The following is a 21,951-nucleotide window of genomic DNA, read 5'->3' as shown; positions in this document are numbered from 1 at the left end:
TCGCGAGTAACAGTGGCAAGGCTTCATATTTTTTTTGCAGATTAATCGAATATCGAAGAGGAAACAAAAGCAACGTCAAGCAATTAACTTAGTACGACTATGCATGTTTTTTGTATCCATTCTCTTGAGCTTGATCTTTACTAATTTTTGATGGCAAACAAATATATTCGTCATTGTTTTCCATTATAAATTTTTTTCCTTTTTCCTTCTCCGCAAATCACATTTTAATGAAATTACAGAAAAGCTAATTCCTCTTTGATTATGATAATTACTAAATATAGAAATTAATATATTATAGAAATTAACTTTTTTCTATATATATAACTGATAATGGGTTTTAAAAATATTTGAAAAAAAAAATACTATTATTACATTATAATACTATTATTATTATTTAATAACATATATTATATTATATTATATAATATTATATAATACTATTATTATTAGAATTTTATTTATATGTATGCGTCCATGACAACAACCATAAATATGCAACCGTCACTTATTTTTTGTTAATATAAATACATCACACTAACAGATAACTAATACATACAATAATGAATTATACATACAACAATGAATTAATCAAAAAATTATTTCTTCATGAATTGTGATATATTTGAATTATATTAACCCCAATTTATATCAAAGATATATGAACATTCTCACATTGTTGTTAATATTTATTTTTCAACCTGCGAAAAAAAAATGTGAAAATAAAATATAAACAATCTTAAAACGATCGAAATGATAATGATAAAATGATAATAGTGATATTAATATTTAATATTTATTGTTATAACATTACTATAATTTCGGTTATAAGTAAAAATTAATTAATATAGTTAAAAATTGTTTTATTTTTCAACATTGTATCGATTGCTAAATGTAGTGATATTAACTCGTTATTTTCTGGATACGCCGCAAATATTTATTTAAACAATTGATAAGTAGCAATCGCCCGTTGATTTATATATATATAAGTAAAATTTTATATATAACAATCTTTTTTTATAATTATTTCGAAAACCAAAAACGGTTATATGTATAGGAAAAAGTTATTTTGGAATTTTGTTTTCTATAATATTTGAAAATCATTGAAATATAGTTTTACAACTTTATCTTTATTCTTGATATGTAAAACGTAATTTATAGTTTAAATTAAAAATGGTATAATAATTAAATAGTTAAATTAAAAACTTCTCCATAGATTCGAATTCAATCGTATACATATTATCCTTATGCATCTATAATGAATTTCATCTATGAAGTATTATTCACTATTATTCATAAAAGTTTTTGAAATAGAAAAAAAAATTGATTTAGTGTTTTACAATATTTTATTTTATTATTTAGTTATTTACAATATACATTTATTGTTTACAAATATATAATAAATTATTAAAATATTCTATAATAAATTATAGAAGCAATATAGAACAAGAGAACTAGATAAAAAATTTTGAAACGTTATCTCCTTGAAAATATTAGATATACAATTTGTTTCTTAATATTAAGATTAATATATGTAAATATATACATATACATATTTATGCATGCATGCTAATTTTTTTGAAGAAATGAAAGAATAAAATATCGTTTTTATCATTTTATTTAAACAATTGGAAATTGTCATTCATTGTTTGCTTTCTGAGAAAAAAGAACTTATAAGTTTTCTCCTATAGTTAATCTCGATTATAATACTTGTATATATAGTTGTTATCCATCAATCTTAATCTATTCTTTCCTTTATCTGACATTCTAATGCGTTTCTTATCGTGTAGTCCTTTCGAGACCTCTTCCATGCTTAATACAATGCCAAGGGTGTGCTTCACCCATTTCGCATTGATTATACAGGTTTGGAGAATCGATAAATCGAAGGTTAAATACATATAACACGTGTGTTCAGAATAATAACATCAGTATCGTATGAAGTTCCTAAAATTGTTAATCTTTAACAAAATGTAAGCAAAGGTCTCTACCTAAAAAGACCCTTCTATTCTTTGCACTAAAAAGTTACTTTTGCATTTGATTGATAGTTTAATCAACATTCTGTCTCTTTGAAAATAATGATAAAGGATATCTATATAGATTTTTCAGAAAAAAATGACATTAACTAACGAAGTTAGTTACGCGGTTCTTTTTTACCGCTATAACGATTGTTGCGTCACTTGTTAGAATGACCGTGGCTTGTAAAACTTCGAGGAAAAAAGTTGATTTAATCGGTATGTTGTCGGTGTAATCAGTTGTATGTGAGTCAGAAAAGAACACACATAGTAAAAGTGTCCGACTTAAGAATGCCATAACGAGCGAAACATGACATAGGAATGCAATTGATCACAGTTGATTCTTTCAAAAAACTTTTTTTTTATCGAGTTTACACAAAATATATTATATAAATATTATTATATATTATATTTTGATATATAAATTAAGAGACGAAAATAAGATTATTTCTCTCATATTTTAAGTTTATGTAAAAAAATCAGTAAACTGACGATTAAGTAGGTCGATATCTAATGTATATATACGCATACAAGTGGATCGTGTCAAGGATGCGAAGTTGATTCGAGAATCGATAATTATTTTCTCATTCGCTTTTACGATCCATCAGGATCTTATGGCTAGCTGCATAGGATTCGCTTTCTAATACATATGTACATCAAGAATAAGATATCTCTGTTCGTAGTCTTTGGAAACTTTTCGAGCATTAAACGCATTATCCCAAACTTTCCACTTGTAGTAGTTCTATATTGAATTCTTCACAATGTGATTGCGCGGTTGATTACCCTGTTTTATTTATATAAGAATATATATAAGAAAAAAAAATTAATTTATATATTATATGTGTATTATAATAAAGTGAAAAAATCATTAAATATCTTTTTTTATCGGAAAAAAAATCCAAAAAAAATCTCGAGTAAGAAATGAGGTAAAGAATTAAGAAAATACATAAAAGTTAATACATAAAGGTCAAATCAGTTAACCTTGACATTCAATTTTTTTCCGTGAGCATAGCCTCGGGAGGCTCGTTTCGTATATTTTATATATCCCAAAGTCAATTAATATAATGGATCTACAACTTTCTATATCCCGTATATTATGTCTTTCCTTTCGTCACAATCTTCCTCCTTCCTTCCCTCCTTTTCGTTCGCTTAAAATGTACTTGTTGCACAACGAATGTATCTAGGCGTGGTATTGTCTGTTTAATTTCTATTCTATCTATGATGGCATCCAGTGCACGCAGAAATGCATGCACGTACAATGATGCTATACGTGACTAGAGTAAATGGATATATAAAAGAAGTTGATCGTTGTTGAAGTCGTAAACACACTTATCGATAATTATTTAATAGTGACTAGCTTGCACGATTGATATTTTTTTCACCTATTAATAAGTATTAAAATCGATCGCGAATTGATCACTTGGTACTTTACTATGCTACTTCATGAAAAACTTATCGGAATGTTGTATTTGATGTATAAATCCAATTGAAAAATTATTGGAAAAAAATAAGCTATTGTATGAATATTCTTCGGTAAAATAGCGGTGACTTGTGCATTGCGTTAGTATTCGTGCACACACAGCTTAACATATAAAAGAAAGAAAAAGAGGTGGAGGGAGCATATGCGTATTAGAAGGATAGTGAGGAAGAAAGAGAAGGAGAGAACATGTCGACGGTGTAAGATCCAGTAACGAAAGAGCTCGACTCGAGCAGAGCTCGCGTGTCTCCGTCACGGCCGTTCTACGCTCAGTTAGCAGGAGACTCGCAGTCAAGCAACACATTCGTACACGATTCGCTCGCTAATTTCGTCAATCCTGGTTTGCTTGATGCGAATCACTATTTTATTTTTCCGCGTAATATCGTTCAACGGAAATACGACAAATACAGTGAAAAACCATGTGATGCGACGCTTTGAATTTTTATTTCATTTTAATTTTTACCGTTTATTTTATTTTCTACAATCGAATGTGCGATTTGAATCACAATTTGTGATGTGAGTGTTAATGTGAAAATTATCCATTCCTGTGCTTAAAGAAAAATCTTACTTTACTTATATACTTATATACTTACACAATATATACCTTGTTTCTTTTTTTTTATTTCATTCCATTCCATTTCATTCCGTTCCGTTCCGTTCCGTTCTGTTACGTTCAATTTCGTTTCATTCCATTCCGTTCCACTTCATTCCAATCCATTCTATATCATTCCCAATCACGTATAGAAAGCGAAGGTGTAAACAAAGCATTTGAAATCATTGTTTATTGCACAAATTTTTAATATTCAAAATCAAACACTTAACAATCACAAGCAGATAATTGCAATTTTTACGAATAAAAATTTTAATTTTTAAATCAATTATATATATATATATATAAATTATATGCGATAGAATGATAAATTAAAATTTAAAATATGTATATATATTTATACATCACATATATTATACATCACATCCTTAGATGATAGAGATATTTAACACAATAAATAAAAAAAATTTCCCATTCTCAAAAAAATCGAAATTAAAATTAAAAATATCGAATTGTTATTTTCTTACTTAGACTTCGATAATGTTTGTAAATATTATAAATGCAATCAGGTGTTCGTTTCGTCGTTCGTAAAACAAATCTTTTATGATTCACTTACCAACCGATAGGCTCATTAATCAAAACATTACGAATCGTGAACGAAGAACAGCGAAGAGATGCGTGACACGAGTATATAACGATTGATGATATTACATGACTGTTGGATTTGTCAATGCATGTTACTATCGTCTTATGTTTCGCCGATATTATAACAAATTCGATTATAATCATTCGTCAGCTTTTTCCTTGATCGTTTCTTAATCTTGATTTTGTTTTCAAAATTAAATCTTTAAATTTTTAGACACGGAATCTAATCGAATCGATCTTTTGTTCAATCAAATGCAAATGTTTACACAGTTTGATAGTGATTATAGTAATTATGTAGAAAAAAGATAATTTAAATAATATCATGAGAAGCGAATATCGATTTCAATGATTTTGAAATATAAAATAACATTTCTTAAACTGTGATCCACGAATCTCTATGAATCAAAATTTCACATTTTGAAATCACACATGTAAGTGAATGATTAAAAAAGAACATATTTATTACTTTATTTATTCATAATATATTTTTTTTTCTCAAAATCTGAAAATTACTAATAATCAATGTTTTAAATATATGATGCATATTACAGATTTAAATTTTGAATTAAATTTTAGAAATTATAACAACAAAAAATTATTTTAAATTCTGAAGAATTATTTTAATTCTGAATAAATAAATAACTATTATTAAAAAGTAAGATTTTGAACAAATTTTTCATACATATAACCGCTATTCGATTTTAATCCTGAGATATTTGCAAAAAAAAGTTACTATTATTATATTTTCGATAGATATACTTCATGACACGTGCATCAACAGACAACTGTTATCAACTGTTAATATAACAACTCGTGGCGACAAGCAGCAATATGTAAATAACGATATGAATTAGTCAAAAAATTCTATTCTAAACTAGTTTCTTTCTCATGGATTTCGAAATATTTCAATATCTCGATATCGATGTTGAATTTAGATATTATGCGGAAATTTTATTTATAATTATATTTATAAATAGTATTCATAGAAAATAGCTATTCACGAATATAAAATAAAATATAAATATAAAACAATCTTTAGATCGAAATAATTACAATAATAATGATATTATATTTAATATCTATTGTTAATATCTATTATAACATCCATCAATTTTATTTAAAAATTGTTTCATATTATTTTTTCATTCTACGAATCGAAACTCTAGATAGATATTAATTGTAAGTGTGATGATATTAATTCACCTGTTATGTACTTTAAATGTTAACCGCTCTGATGTGTATATATGTATATACAATTGATAAGTAGTAATCGCATGCTGATATACACTTTGTCACGGATGTATATTTATAGAAATTCTATGCATAGTAATCATTTTTTTTGTAAATATTTTGAAAAATAAGTTTGACTACTGATTATACGTATAGTTAGTTATAAAATTGTTTAAAATCTTGTTCTTTATATAATAAATTTAAAAATTATGAAACTCAATGTAAAAATCTTTTTTAGATAATTACCATTTTTTAGATAATTTTCGATCGATGGAAGTCATATAAATGAATGTATGACCAATCTCATTATTGTTAACATTTGTCCGTATTTTAATTGTGGAAATCATAAATTGTTTTTTCTGGTAAATATTAAGAAACTAAAAGAATTAAATCATGTGTCATAATTGAACGCGATCTCAGTTTGTCGACTATATAGTCTAAGGTTACGTACTTGTGCGAGTATCGAAGAACTGGCCTAATTCGTTTAACTTAACGACATTAGGAAGTCGGGTATACGCTCTCTCGTTCTCTTTCTCTCTGATTCTCCTTCCATTTCTATCTTTCTCTTCTTTTCTCCTCTCCACTGCCTATTTGTTTCTTCTCTTTCTCAAATCTGTTGTGTAGTTTAAGACGGAGTGTGTTCGTGATACGGTGTATGCTCCACCATGTTCGTGCATTAGTATTTGTGAACAGCGCAAAAGTTACCGATCATTTCAAATACGACGACGTTTTTGCGAAATTTAAAAAAATAATGAAAATGAAAAAAATTAGCAAGTGATTCAAAATTTGATTAGCTCGATTATCGAAAATAAGTAATAAATATAACAAGAAAATATATGAGTGAAAATATATTCGTCAACCGATCTGTGGTTACCTACGATTTTTCACTGAAACATACCGACCTAAAGAAGCTAAATTTTTGTAAGCTATAAACTGATATTCTATTGAATCGAAATTGAATATGAAATTACCTTTATGAATATCCAAAAAAATGTGAAACTAACGAAGCATATTAAGTAATGAATAACGAAGGTTATTAAAGCTTCATTATCTCATTTCACAATTTTTTTCCTTTTATATATATATTTTATAAATATATAAAAATATAATATATATATATATAATACATACATTATTATATAATGTATATAATAATAATATATTAATTAAATATTAATAGATTATTGTTAATTTATGATATAATAATCTGTTTAATATATGTACTTTGTATATGATTCGAATCGACGATAAGTACTTATTTATTTATCGTTAGATTCAATAAATTCTGAACTGAGAAAATTTATTTTCTCAATATAATTTCTATTTCAAAGAAGAATTCGTGATCAAATAAATTACGTAATTTATGATAGAATGATTTAAGTAATAGGTTGAAGGCAAAGCCAATTTGTCAGATTATCAAACATTTTTTAAGTTTAACGTCATCAATCGTTCTTCTTGTTTTCTTATAAAGCGAGAAATGATGCGTTTGTCTCTGTCTTTTTCGCCGATTCAACTATTATCGCTTTTATAAAAATTTCCTGTCGTTATCTCTGATGCGGTACAATCGAAGAAAAACACGGGGTCTTGACCATACTACGTACTTTTCCCTCTTTATCTTGCGAAAATTATATTAACAACATTTACGTATCATTTGAAATATGATAATTTTTCATTTTTATTCAGTTTATAAAATCTAGAGGAATAGTTTTTTATTTATTTCAAATTTCTAAAACTTAACTCAAGATCTAAATCTGTAATATGTGTATTTAAAATAGTGCTTATCAACAGTCTTTAAATCTGGAAAATTTCTAAAATTTCAAATCATGTATTCAAGTATTCATTTGCGCACGTATTTAGCGGATACTCAAGGATATATCCAACAATGAGAGAACTTGAAACGTGTAAATGGTTTTTTACAATCGTCAAAGAATAGAATCTAAAAAAGATTCCATTCAAGTATCGCGATCACAATATATTGTTGATCGTTTTTTCTTAATTTGATCAATCGCATTTGAAAGATTAACTTCAAAACGAATCTTTAATCTTCTGACATTCCTTGCATTTTTATTTAAAATCATATTCGTTTCATCGACATTCATTTTTGACAATTATGGGTTATTGATATAAACCATATCGTATTATATATTAGTTATCGCGTTGCTATCGGCAAATTTACTATCAATCCTCCTCTTTTCTCATAAAAATATTGCCGCCTCTCAAAATTATCGCTCCTTATGAAAGAAGTTTAACGAACGCAATTTTTTTATCGATTTTTTGTTAAGACAAAAATTGAAACGGTGATATATGCAATAATTTGGCCGATTTATCACATTTCTGCGATGATTCGATGGAAAAGAAATTAAAAAATTTAAAAAAAATTAAAAAATCTTTCCATTTAATTGGTGTATCATTTAGATATGCACATAATCAAAAACAAGTGGGAAAACATCTTGTGTTTATCAGTTGACTGGTGTTTCTGCCGACAAACCGAACAACGCAAGCGTGTGAGAAGCACATGAATTTTTATGCCGAGTGCGTCAAGGAAAAGGAGGCAAGCCAGACGACGAAATCCAGTGGAATTAACTAAAAAAAGTGAAGCAAGCATTCGTTGTAAAGAAAAATTGAGAGAAAAAAAGTGAGTAATATTGCAGCAAGTGGACATTGTTGGGATGTTTGTAACGGAGACGGGTAGCCATAAAGTGGTACCTGCATCTATAACCAGAGCAAAAATGGTCGAATACAAAGTGATGAACGAAACCGGTGAACGTGGTGGTGGCGGCGGTGGTGGCGGTGGTGGTACACATTTGGCCGCGACTGTAAAAAATACTGTGCGCCGTTTGCTTCGTCGAACGAAAAGTCATCGAGACACGCCATCCTCGAACACCTCTATGATCATGCAAACGACAAACGGAAATCAAAATGTAAATAACCTGGCCATCGTGAGGAACAAGACGAATAATGTGAACGATCCAACCGCGAGAAGATCTCAGCCTCCCCTCCCAACATCTTTCGAGCAACATTCGAGCAGAAACAGCTACGGTAGGCGACATTCCAGGCTGCGCGTCAAATTTCAGGTAAGAGAACGTCGTCTCACGGAAAAATCCTTCCCCCTAGACCTTGAGTCTCACGCGAGCATCAGCTGCGCGAACAATATTTCAAATCTTTGTTATAAAATTTGGTCTCATCAGGATATATATACACATACATATATATATATATGTCAGTATATGTAATATACACATTACATTATATATATATGTATATAAACATATAAGATATAAATATATATGTTTCTCGCGAATCGAATGAATCATATTTTTCATACGATTCTTTTTGACTCAATCATATATATATAATATTACAATGTGGTTTTATATATGTGGGTGTATATATATATATATATATATATATATATATACATATATAACCATATTGTAATATCTTTATAAATTATCGATGTAATTATTTGTCTTGTCAAATAAGAAGATTCCGAGAACATAAGCGATTACACAACCAACGATTCCACACGGCATACATTGAGCTATTACAAATAAGTCTTTCGAAGTCGACTTTGGCGATCGAAGACACAGAGATAAAAATGAGTGCTGCAGCGATCTTTTTTTGAGAAGAACGCAAAGGAAGTTCCGACGAAAAAACTTTATAAGTTTGGAGGATTTCCGCAAATTATTGATTCCTGTCAATATTATAATTGATCTTAGCATATATTATGTAATTGCTTGTCAAATATTCGATTCGCAAAATATCGGTTACAGTAAATAAAAAACATGGCAAAATGGTTCAACTGGGATCACTGAATCAAGTTCTATCATCCATTCGAGCATGTACTTTAAAATTATGCTCTTATATTCAACATTAATGGTTTGAAAAAAAAAAAATAAAATGTTAAAATATAGAAAAATAGTCGTACGTAACCTCCAACTGCGACAATTGCTTCCTTTGTGGCAAAATAATAAATTCTCGTAGGTATTTATTAGCGGTGAAACATTCTTTTGTTTTCATCAATGCTCTTTTGAAACACATCACTTTTGTTCATCGGAAAAACATTCGATTTACAAAGGTGTCAGATGTTTATTCGATGGTTTGCATTAAATATACAACGGTGACACGTGTTTTAATATTCTTTTTTATATAAAAAAAAACACATTTACATCACAAATTCGATAACGATAAAATATTCTCGATATTTATTCTATTATAGAAATCTGCATATTTTTTCTGTATCAGAGTTTCTTATACGAGATACATACGTTTATGTTTTTATTCATTTAGACATTATAACTGTAGACACGTACTAATTCGTTTCGAGGTTTTCTATCGGAGAATCGCTATCTATCGATACCTATATGGCGCGTCACATCATGGCGTAGCAACTTCTCCTTCCTTTCCTTTCACCGTTCAAGAATGCGCGGCACGCATTGTAGCTCGCGTTTACGTATCATCGGTTTCCGCTTAAATATATCTATACCTAGTGCATACGTACATTTCTCGATGTATGAATTTAAAAAGCAATCATTGACGAATTTTTTTATACTTTTTATCCTTTGAAATCAATAGCTTGGAATTAAAAAATAACATAAGAATATAACAGGCATTACAAATTTTTTCGAATATAATTTTTATGAAGACCAAAAGTAATATCGACTTAAAGAAACAATACAAAATATGTAGGAGGAAAATTTAGAAAGATATTTTCATAGTCAGATTATATAATTATTTTTAAAAAGAAAAAAAAAACAATATATAAATATCGATAATTTTTATGTGACTAAGATGTTGAATAACTTAGATTTCATGATTTATTCGCACGACATTTATTCAATTAATTATCGAATGCAAGATTCAGTTTGTGCTTTTGATGATATTTTCGTGTTCTTTTTTATTTTTTTATTGTATTAATTTCGATGTGTTGATTAATTGATAATGATTTCCTAATATTCGACATTCCACAAATTAGATTCAAATCTAAGAATTGATTTAACTACTTGATTACAAATGTTTATGTATTTTGTACAAAATTTGAATATAAAAATGTATAAAATGCTCATAATATGCAGAGATATATAAAATCTAAAGTATAATTAGTAAGTATTACAAGAAATATAATATTTCAAAAAAAAGTTCATTTTTTATATTCATAAAACTATGATTTTACATAAATATTTGTTCTATTAATTACATTCATGATTCTCAAAGAGAATGTTGTGATAATTAATTTTTAAAATTTAAAAATATTTTGTGTATTATTTTGTGTATTAAACATTATTGAAATAACGTTTACTGATATTTTTTCAATATGATTTTGAAACACAATATATTAATTCTAATGTATTTTATATATTATATATATATATATATATTTTATTTCAATGTATGAATTTTATAAAATATCGTGATATACGAATTTATTCGTATAATTTCTTTTATTTTTAGTGAGGATGATTATAAGAAAAACAATCAAATTATCACATTATTATTACTAAATTTTATATGTTTCAAATCCTTAAAATCAAATTGTTATCTAGTAGAATGTTGTATGTTACATTTGAAATTATTTTAAAATAAATAATTTATTCTTATTCATAGAATTCTCGACTATTTAGTAATTTCACTTAAATGTTTAACAAATTCCAACCAGACTTTCTAATTCTTTCTTGAAACAAATAGATAAATTAATGTATTGTTATATTGTATAAATTCATATACTACTATAATTAAAAATGAAAAAATTTGAATAAAATGATCTTTTTAACATGACAAAAAATTCTTCCAAATTAATTAAAATTTTAAAAATTTTAAAAATTTTAAAAATTAAAATTTTAAATCTTCTAAATTAATTAAATTAATAATAATTTTATATTAATAAAATATGAATGTAATTAAATAGCAATTTCTAGATTTGAATCTAAATTCGCATTTATTAGATTATATTAAATTGGAAACTCATTTGTTTTAACAATGAAATCGAATTAACGAAAATATTGTCAAGAATAGGGACATGATTTTATAGATTAATTAAATGAATACCTTACAAATATCATGTAATAATATATTGATTATCTTTTCATATTTTTAATTTTTACTTTCTTTTTAATTTCAATCAATTGATTTTAAAAGATAATCCTTGGCGAATTTCTTTATATTTCTTAACTTTTGTCAATAAGTATAATAACAACATCCGATGATTTCGCGTTTATTCAATTATTATTTTCAATATCGATCAAAATATTTATTTTCATTTTTTAATTCTTCTTGAAGAAAAATATCCATCGATTCAATTGACAAAAATTGAAATTCTCGAATTTATATATTTTTTATCACTGTACTGGTTATGAAACATATTTAACCTTGATATACGATAAACTAGACGCGCGATTTCATTACGCTATTAGACTAGCCAAACGAAATGAATTTATTTGTTAGGTACACGAGTAATATTGCCTTTGAATATACGATTAACATTCATATATCATCACCAAACACACGTGTGAATTATCGTATGATTCTTTTTGTTCCTATTCGGTTTCTCGAAAATCAAATGAATGAGAATATCTACTTAAATATACAATGATGTCATTCTATATTTTGTTCAGGATTTGTATATGATCTTAAAAAAAATAAAAATAAGAATAACAAAAAATAATAATTACGGACTATTTATAACATCGCTGATTATGTTTATCATATTTAATAAAAAAATACTATTTGATATTACAATATTTAATGAGTTCTTAACCAAAATCTTGCAATTAATTATTCCCATAATTATCAACGATACTAATTTTGATGTACAAGATGATAAAAAGTTATTAAAATTATTATAGTTCAATTATATTATCATCAAAAATTTATGCATTAGGAATAATTCTAGAAATAAAATATTTTAATGTTGTTTAATTTGATGCAAAACAACTAAAATATACTGAAATATATATGTATTTTTTAATATTCTTATATGCAAGCATTAGTTAAAATTTTGTTTATGAAAGAGCAACAAAAAATAAATAATTATATTAATTAAATTAATATTTCAACAAAATCAAAAACAAATTTAAATCAAAATTAATTGTATTGGATTTTCAACAAGTTTTAGTTTTTTATGAATATTTAAAAAATTTTGATGAATATTTAAATTTTTTAAGAAATTTTTTGAAAATTGAAAATTTTCAAAATCAAAATGAAAAATAATTTGTATAATTTCTTAGTTTGTTCGTAACTTGTAAAAAATATTATGAAAATATATTTATTTTTATTTAATCAATAATATTCAATTAGATTTATATGTAGATTATTGACTTATTTTAATTAATTCAAGTAAAACAATAAAAAACAATTTTTTAAAAAACAATAAAATTTAATTTTTTCTTAGTCAAAAAGGCAATTATATATTATTGACTATAATTATTGACTACAAATATAATCTCAAACTTTTTTTTAATCTGAATTTTCAGAAATAAAAATTTATTAGAATGTTATTTTTCAATAAAATAATATTTCTTATGAAAAAAACTTCATACAAAAAAAAGAAAAGTTTCATACAAATCTAAAAATTTTGATCCATCTCTAATTATAAATAAATATTTATTTATAATATTTAAGTAAATAAGTAGAAATCGATAAATGTGAATATAGTTGATACATATAGAAGAATAAAAATGATTTTATCAGCTATCGATCATGAAATTTATTAATGATGAAATTCATTAGAAAAAATTCATTGTTCCATAACGATAAACTATCTTTCGGAGACACCGGTTAACAACGGCTCGAATATACTTTAAACGATTCACTTCCGTGATAGCCATCAGGGGACTGTCCATCTGTATGTACATAGGCAATGTTCATACGGACATTGGATGAGAGTTTCATCAAGGCCATTTTCATTTAACGAATCGACATTCCCCTACTGTACGTATCGTTTAATACTGATGTTACTAAAAATGATTTTTTTCTATCTGTTCAAATATTTATCAAAATATGCTGATTCAAACAACCACAAAGTTATTCCATATTGTGGATTACACTACAAACAATATTAAAAATTGAATAATCTTGAATTTTTTGGACAATAATTGGGAATTCCGAGAATCTTCCATTTCATTATAATGATGGTAATTCTTCTTTTACTGTTTACTGTTTTGTTTATTAAAATATAAAAATTAAATTAAAAAATATTTGAATAATTAAATATTTGATCAAATAACAAAAAAGTTAGTTTAATTTTTTGACAGTTTAATAAAATTTTATAAAGTTAATTATTGAAATTGGAATGTTTCGGGGATCAAAAATCGAAGAATATCGTTTATATTTATTGAAACGATGAAACTGAGGGTATGAACATGTAAGTATATATATCGAATATTAAAAGTATTAAAATTTGTCAACGCACATTTTGTGACAATCGTGAAGGAAAACTTCTATTCCAAACTCGCAACTGCGTACATGATATCAATTAGACAAAGAATTATGTAAACTAGCTTCAATATTTTCATTCGTGAGTCTCGTGTAACTGAAAGCTAGCATTGGGTCATATGGAACGAACATGCATGATAAACAATTAATAGCGCTTGTTTCCTGATTCACTTAGTTTAAAGATGTTTCAAATTGTCTTCACAACTGGTTATCGTCAATCTCTACCGTTATCGAGTATATTTTTAAAACATTTTTTTTTTTTTTTATTATTCTATGATGCGGTGATACAATAATATCATAAACAAACTTAATGTCGTAAAATAATAATTTCTAAGAATATGTATAAATTTTATGCGCTTTTATATCCGTTAAATATTTCCTTTGATATATGAATGATTCGTTATCTTGACAAATGTCTTTTTGACAATGTCAAAAAAGACATATAAATAAGCATTGCTCAAACGCGTCTGATTTACAATCTTCTCTAAATTTCAAACCAATACTCAAATGACAAAAAAAGAAATTATAAATTTAAATGTTTTTAAACACATGATTTCGTAACGATTAATTACGGATAACGAATTCGTTAATTTAACTTTTACTTTTCGTGAATTATCAAAAATGATTCAACGAATACATTCAGTGGGCAGTTTTGTATCCTTTTTTTTTTCTCTCTTTTCAATTCAGTCACAATTGAAATATAATAATTATTAAGAAAATATATATTTGAACATTTATCGTGTAAAACGTGTAACTCGATCTATTGAACTTTTTATTACAATTTTTATTATTTTTATTACAATTTTCAACGTTTTTATTCGATGTAAAGCATGCAGACTGCACTATAATGCAACTTTATACAAAAAGTTAGCCATTGTAGTTAAATTTGTTCTATAGAAAATTCCTGATAATCATTACAGATATACGTTTATTACTTTATCGACATATCGATGACGTATAGAAAAAGCAACAGAACTTTATCATTTTCTATCTATTGTTTGTAAATTTCCGATATGATTCATTTAACATTAAAAAAAAAAATTGAAACTAAAAATAAACTTAAGATTTCGATTAGATTCGAATTAGATTCGAAACGAAAGAAAAAAAAAAGAAAAGAGTGTTTTCAGGATAATATCGATACGCAAACATTCATTCGATAGAAAGATGAATATCTAATTTCAAGTGTGATCAAACCTCTCGAAAGGGAAAAAGATGGCAGTACGGGTACCGAAGCGGTCGAATACAGACCTGCTATCGGTACTTGCACTTTGAGCTCTCGACATGATAGATGACCGCATTGGGAAAGAGGTGAGAGACGAAAGGCGAGAAACAGAGTTTACCATCGACTTGGTCGAACGAGTGAGTCACGAGCACTGCTTTCGTCGATTGTGAACACAGTTGACCGCAATTGGTGTACACGCTTGTGTCTCGCATTCGTGAGAAATTTTCATATCGTGGCTTGGCCACGCCAAAGATGGAACGGCGCGGCGTGGTATTGTATATGCCGTATTGTATAAACATTCCGTCAATTTAGTGCCAATTTACAATTGTGTACAATCGAGTACACAAATAATCAATATTTTCATCATTTTCTCAAATAAATGACAAACCGAGATCATTCAGTGAATAAGTTCGAGAGTTAAGTTGGTAATAAACGACGAATTGATGGATTATTTCCCACGAAATGATTTCCGTGCTCATTTTTCATCGTAGATTTGATTCAGTCATTTTTCAAACTCTTCGATTTTGATCTCGCTTTCAATTAAAATCTCTGCGAATGTAAAATACGTTTTTGATAATTCAACTTTGCAAAGTTTAATTAAATACGTTTGTAACTGTAGTTATTTTTCTATAAATGTATGTTATTTTTCTATAAATGTGTCTCGTCTGCTTAGATAATTCGAGTCACGGATTAATATACATTTTTATGTCAAACGAACAAACCTGGAATGAAGATAATCAACATGAAAAGAAAAGTCAGAATCAGTACTACTTACCGTATATTTTATGAAAATACTTATAAATATTTGCTTAATACATTGGTTACTATTAGTAATTGCTAACTACTTTCTTTTATTTATTTCAATCCTGTATTATATAACGGTGAATTTCAATCACGCACTGTGCTGAATTCACATAGGTGAACGTATTCGATCAGGCGAGAATAGATATATTCCGTTTTCGGCTCAGCCTTGCCAGCCACCTGTTCGATTCTTAACTGCGATTTATAACGCACTGTCTCTATATTTCAAACGAAAGAACGCATACAGCTGCCGCTTAATCAGTTCGATAATCAATTTATCTGTTAGATCACGCGTATACAGATATGCTTCGATAGATATGATTCTTTCGTAATTCCATTCATTTTTCTTCAAGTTCAATTCAACATCTTTCTCAGCGATTTTTATTTTTTCTTATTTTTCTCTTTCCTCTTTTCGATCTTTTTATTCTTTTTGTTTTTCTTATCGATTATAATGGAAAATTGTTAAAGAATTTCCGATCGAGAATGAAAATTTTGAAAAAAAAAAAAAAATTCGATATTGAATACGATATTGCGATACTTGAAAATTTTACTTTTGGCCAGGCTCCAGAAACTCGAGACACAACTGTTCAAATCTTTTCGATGCAGCCTATTTCTAATTTTGCTTCATTCGTGCATTCATTGGCGAATTGTTTGAACGGAAGGATCGATCGAATCTCACATTGACTCTTACTCTATAAAGAACGTTTATAATCGCCTATTTTCTCGCCTCTTTTTTCTTTCTTTTACCGTCTGTCATGACATACGAATGACAAATCGATATCTATTGAATCGATATCAGTTGAAAATCGATTATGGGAAAACATTATGAAAGAAACATAGTATTCTGAGAAACGCATAAAACGAGACTTTTAGATAAACAGTTGTTTTTTATAAGAATTATAAAAAGACTATAAAAGAATTATAGTCTTGGACTAATATATATAACTATATATAATTTATAAAAATTATATATATATTTAGCTAATTTTCAAAACCTATTCGCGATTCACATTATTACTATAATTTTTAACTTATTGTTAAAAAGAAAAAATTAAAAATTTCAATTAAATAGGAAAATTTCAACGATGATATAAATATATTTTTCTTCTTGTAAGTTAGGTTGGAATCCGAAATAAGTTAGGTAGGCGGTTATCGCTTATCTTCATCTATCATTGATAACGGTCTAACAAAGTCGAGGTGGTGGTTGGTCGAGTTATTATCGTTCGGGAAATGGACCCAGTTGTTCGTAGTCGTCTATTGACGCACAATCTAAGACTGTTCGTTCCCATCTTTTCGGCGATCGAGCCGAGTTTTCTTGCAGTGCTGTGTGTTCTTTGAAATTTTATCGATCGGTCACTTCTTTGGACAAGAGAGATACGTTTCTTAAATAATTACGAGCAATATCGATAATCAACAATCGATATAGATCATAACCAATCGAAAATCCTCAATTTTCTTTTGAAAATTTTCTTTTCTTCATCTGAAACTTTATCACTTCTTTTCTTTTTCTTTTCTTGACAATGAAGAAACAAATCGTATAAATTTCCGTAGATTGCGCGATAAATTGGGGGTATTTTATTCTCACCATCGTCGCACCGCCGTCGAGGCCAACCGTGATACTTACTACGACAAAGAGAAACATACTTCTTATCACACCTTTATTAACCCATACTCGAAACAGTTTCAACGAGTTAAATTTTTCCATCGAAACGTATAATCTGTCTCGCAACAACGACAATTGGCTTCTTCTTATCAAATTTTTCCGCTTTTTTTTTTTTTTCTTCTTCCTTCTAATTTTCTTTCCCACCGATTCGAGTTTATTTTGAGAAAATGTGCGTATATTCTCGAATATTCGAACGCGGATTCGCGGCCACCGAGCGATAAGCCAATGAAAAAAATAAACTCGAAGATCGACAAATCAACACCTTAGAAATACGCGTGCGTGTTTTTATCAGTCGATCCGATATATATATATATATTGCTAAGTACCATGTACATGTGATATCATTAGTTTCACTACCATTCGTTTTCTTCTCTCGTTATCTCTCGTTTTTTTTTTCTTTCTCTTTCTTTCCTCTTTCTCTTTTCATTTATCAATTCACTCCCTTTATCGATTTTTATCAATGAAAATGATATAATTAAAATGGTTAAAGATTCGTTCTAAATCTAGTCGCCTTTATCGCGCTTTAGTTATTTAAATCGGCAAGTTCTTCGCGAATCGAAAATTTGATCAAATCGGTAATATATCGAAAATATTATAATTCCAAGTTTTCATCGGTCGAAAAAGCTTTTCTGTCTTTCATCAAGTGTGCCTGTTATCCGTCGTTGCTTTCTGCTTATCGGTATATATATATATATTAAGTTAATAAAATATATATATAATATATAATATATATTGTTAATAATATATATATATACATATACTCATACACATATATATATATATATATATATATATATATATATACACATATATGTCACTGTTGCCAATTAGAGAAAGGTATAATACCGGCGAAGGATAATCGGCTGAATCGTGTTTCGTGCCTCGTTCCTTCTGCTCGGGTTTTGGGTAATAAATGTGAAAAAAATGTGTCAAGAGTGGTAATCGTCCCTTCGTCGACGAAGATCGTCGTCCAGCGAAGCAATCCAACGACACATCTTAACAAGGATAACGCATGTTTTTCTAACAGAGAAATCGAGCTGCCACCCATCCGCCTGTAGAAGTCTATCCACTTGGTCAATGAAGGGTCCATATTGAAGAGTTGCCAATACTAATCGAGGTTTGAACGATTATGCGGAAAACAATCGAAATCTGAGCATTTCTTCCTTTTCCATTATAAAATTTGATCGTAACACGCATTCGACGCGCGATAAATTATTTTAATCGAAAAGATGGAGAATCAAGAGAGATCGCTGTTCACTCGGATGCAACCGAGCAGAGATTCGATCCGATTGCAAATCGGGCGAAAAGGATTCGAGACAGGGAAGGTGACATCAACGACGGAGAACAGCAAACAGTGCCAAATCGGTGAACGCCATCCCACGAAAGAACATATCAGTCCTACTTCTTCCGGAAAGTATGTGGCGACACCTCGTCCGACGATGGACAATCTAAAGCAATGGGAGTTGGTAGAGTGCGGTCACAGTTTGCGAGTAGTGGAAAAGAGAATCGGCGCGAAACCTCGGGAAGAGATATCGGGGACGGATGTTGAACGTATCTCAAGCTTCGCTGGAAGGAAAACTCTTCCTGAGAACATAGCCATCGACGCGAATCTCGAAGAGAAGTTGAAAGCTTTCAAAGACTCGAAGATCGTTCAACCTATTATGGCGCCTCAACACGAATGTGCCGATGATGCGAAAGTCCCGATTAATCTCGAACTAATCCTGAAGCAGCGAAAAGGCCCGGCTATCGAGAGTACGGATATGCTTCAACGATTAGAACAGCAGGTCAAGGCCATCGAAATGGACACTCTTGCAGCTAGAACGCGCCAGTTGGAGTTTAGCTCGGATTTCGAGCCGGAAATTCGATACGCGGACCTTCACCGATACAGGGAACACGAGGATCTACTTCGAAACGTGACGGATAACGAGGCCGAGGGGTAACATTTTCTCTCTCTCTCTCTTCTCATCATACGAAATGCAATTATTTCACATCTATGATATATTCGCAACACGTATTATTCTGGTGTTTCGCTCTCTCATTTCTTTTCTTTTTATTTATTTATTTTTTTTTTGTCATTTATATATGTATTTTTCTTAATCATTTTATTTTTTTATTCATTAATTTTATTCTTTTTCATTTTAATCTATCTGCCCTCAGTTCTTTTAATTCCTTTGTCCATTTGTTCGATTATTCGTGAAGCGAAATTGAATCTCTCGTTGTGTATCTATTGAATCGCATAAATCTTATAGAATCGGGCGGGAACAAACGTGTCAAAGACACGATTTAACGTAAAATCGTAGGAAAATCATAAACAACGGAATTAGAATGATCACGGTGAATTACACCGAAAAGGTCTCCATTACACCGAGGAGATGCGACAAGGAATTCGACGGGAAATGCAGGCATCGTTACTAAGAAAGCTTCAACAAAATTATCAAGGACAGCCTCGGACTCGAGGCGGGGACAGGAAGCGGAAGTACTCCTTCGAGCGCAAGCTAGGGTGTCGCAAGCGCGTGTATTGATACAGGCTAACAACGCGAAGAAACATCAACGTCAACAGCAACAGCGACAGAGCAGTGCGGTCAGACCATTGTCAACCGTCACGCAGAAGAGTGCGCAAAATGAGAAGGAGGTAGATATTGTTTATAGTGGGCGGCAATTAAATAGAAATAGTAAATTCTTTCAAGAAGGGATAAAGAGGAGAGGAGGCGATTAAAAAAATAATAGAAAAAAAAAAAGAGGAGATAATAAGTGTTTCTGTTCGAAATTATTTTTTTCTTCTTTGTTTTTTTTTATTTTTATTTTTATTCTTATTTTTTATTTCTCTCTTTTATTTTTTATTCGAATAAATATTGAGCCATCAAACCGAAATAATAAATCGAAAACTATCGATGTTAAGACTAACGTAATCGCAATCCTCGGTTAATCAACCGAGTATAACGCGTATAAGCTTGGTTCACGCACATGATTAGTCACAGTCTCATCCGTTTCAGCTAGAATGACATGGATGGTTTATCTGTCCGTTCGATTATACAAAAATGCATCGTCTATTAATTGTGAGATCCATCATAGTCGATTTACTTTGCATTACATTATTTCATTCTGCATTCTATTTTCTTTCTTTCTTTTTTTTTTTTTTTTTTCGATTCGAATCATATTACAATCGTTTCGTCTTAAAATATTCTTTTAGTATGCGATGATTTAACTTTTTATGTATTAAGTCACAATTCCTTGTCAAATCGTGTGATATTCAAAATCATGTCTTCTTACGAATCGAAAAAATTACTTATAATTCGTATCGTATATATAACTCGTGCTACAATACAATAGTTTGTAGTTCTTGATCTCCTTCGATCTAAAAATAACGTTATAAATTCGGATACGACTGTTTATTGTTTTGGGGTGATCAGCTGACTACGCGAAGACTTAGGTTTCGATCGCATCTAGTCCGATACTTTTGGTAAGAAAGATTATTGGGAAGCGGGATGGCGGTGGCACTTGTTTCCGAGATTAGCGCATGCGCAAACGTTGTCGTCGTTACGAACCATCGTTGTGTTCATCGTCGTGTCGTCGTGTCGTTGCTGTCGTCCTCTTCGTTGTCGTCGTCGCCACCACCACCGCCACCGCCACCGCCACCGCCACCGCCATGATCGCGCGATGGTGGTGAAAGTGGTCTTGGTCGTGATGAACGCGTCGGAGAATTAATTATAAGAGAAGTCGAATAAAGGAGAGTTTTGTATAAACGCTCGGCTTTCAAGGGTAGTTTGCTCGCACGGTAGCAACAGGGGTGGCGGCATTACGCGTATTGATTCTCCTTTCGTATTCCTCGGCTGTGAACTTCTCTGACCAATAACCGATTCTGTGACGTCCGGTGAACGAAAACGAGAAAGAAGAAGAAAATAATAATCGAGAAGACATCGCATT

General features: G+C 29.2%; 1 protein-coding gene and 1 long non-coding RNA gene across 25 annotated transcripts in view; one reads left to right on the top strand and one right to left on the bottom strand.

Moving 5' to 3' along the window:
• Window positions 1-21,951, top strand: part of LOC122720695 (serine/threonine-protein kinase MARK2-like) — a 54,099-nt gene that overhangs the window by 9,891 nt on the left and 22,257 nt on the right. For 2 of the 24 annotated variants that reach the window (XM_043947535.1, XM_043947546.1), the window contains exons 1-3: window positions 17,553-18,706; window positions 18,859-19,963; window positions 20,380-20,659. The exons of 4 other annotated variants lie outside the window; for them this stretch is intronic. In XM_043947535.1, the coding sequence (XP_043803470.1) occupies window positions 19,257-19,963; window positions 20,380-20,659 (987 nt within the window). In that variant the 5' untranslated portion in view covers window positions 17,553-18,706; window positions 18,859-19,256. Of the gene's footprint in view, window positions 1-3,691; window positions 4,003-4,488; window positions 5,113-6,535; window positions 6,833-8,326; window positions 8,986-17,551; window positions 18,707-18,858; window positions 19,964-20,379; window positions 20,660-21,951 lie in introns of those variants that run through there. 18 more of the 24 variants (XM_043947540.1, XM_043947539.1, XM_043947541.1 and 15 more) reach the window with 18 other exon arrangements.
• On the bottom strand, window positions 14,226-16,796 carry LOC122720700. The gene is made up of 2 exons (XR_006347800.1): window positions 16,339-16,796; window positions 14,226-16,112 (listed from the first exon to the last, which is right to left on the bottom strand). It is a non-coding gene; the product is annotated as an uncharacterized LOC122720700 (long non-coding RNA).

Source organism: Apis laboriosa, unplaced genomic scaffold (genome assembly GCF_014066325.1).
Source record: "Apis laboriosa isolate Shangri-la unplaced genomic scaffold, ASM1406632v1 scaffold1321_cov151, whole genome shotgun sequence".
Taxonomy (NCBI): domain Eukaryota; kingdom Metazoa; phylum Arthropoda; class Insecta; order Hymenoptera; family Apidae; genus Apis; species Apis laboriosa.
Note: the sequence above shows the minus strand (reverse complement) of the source record. Positions and strands in the feature narration are given on the sequence as shown.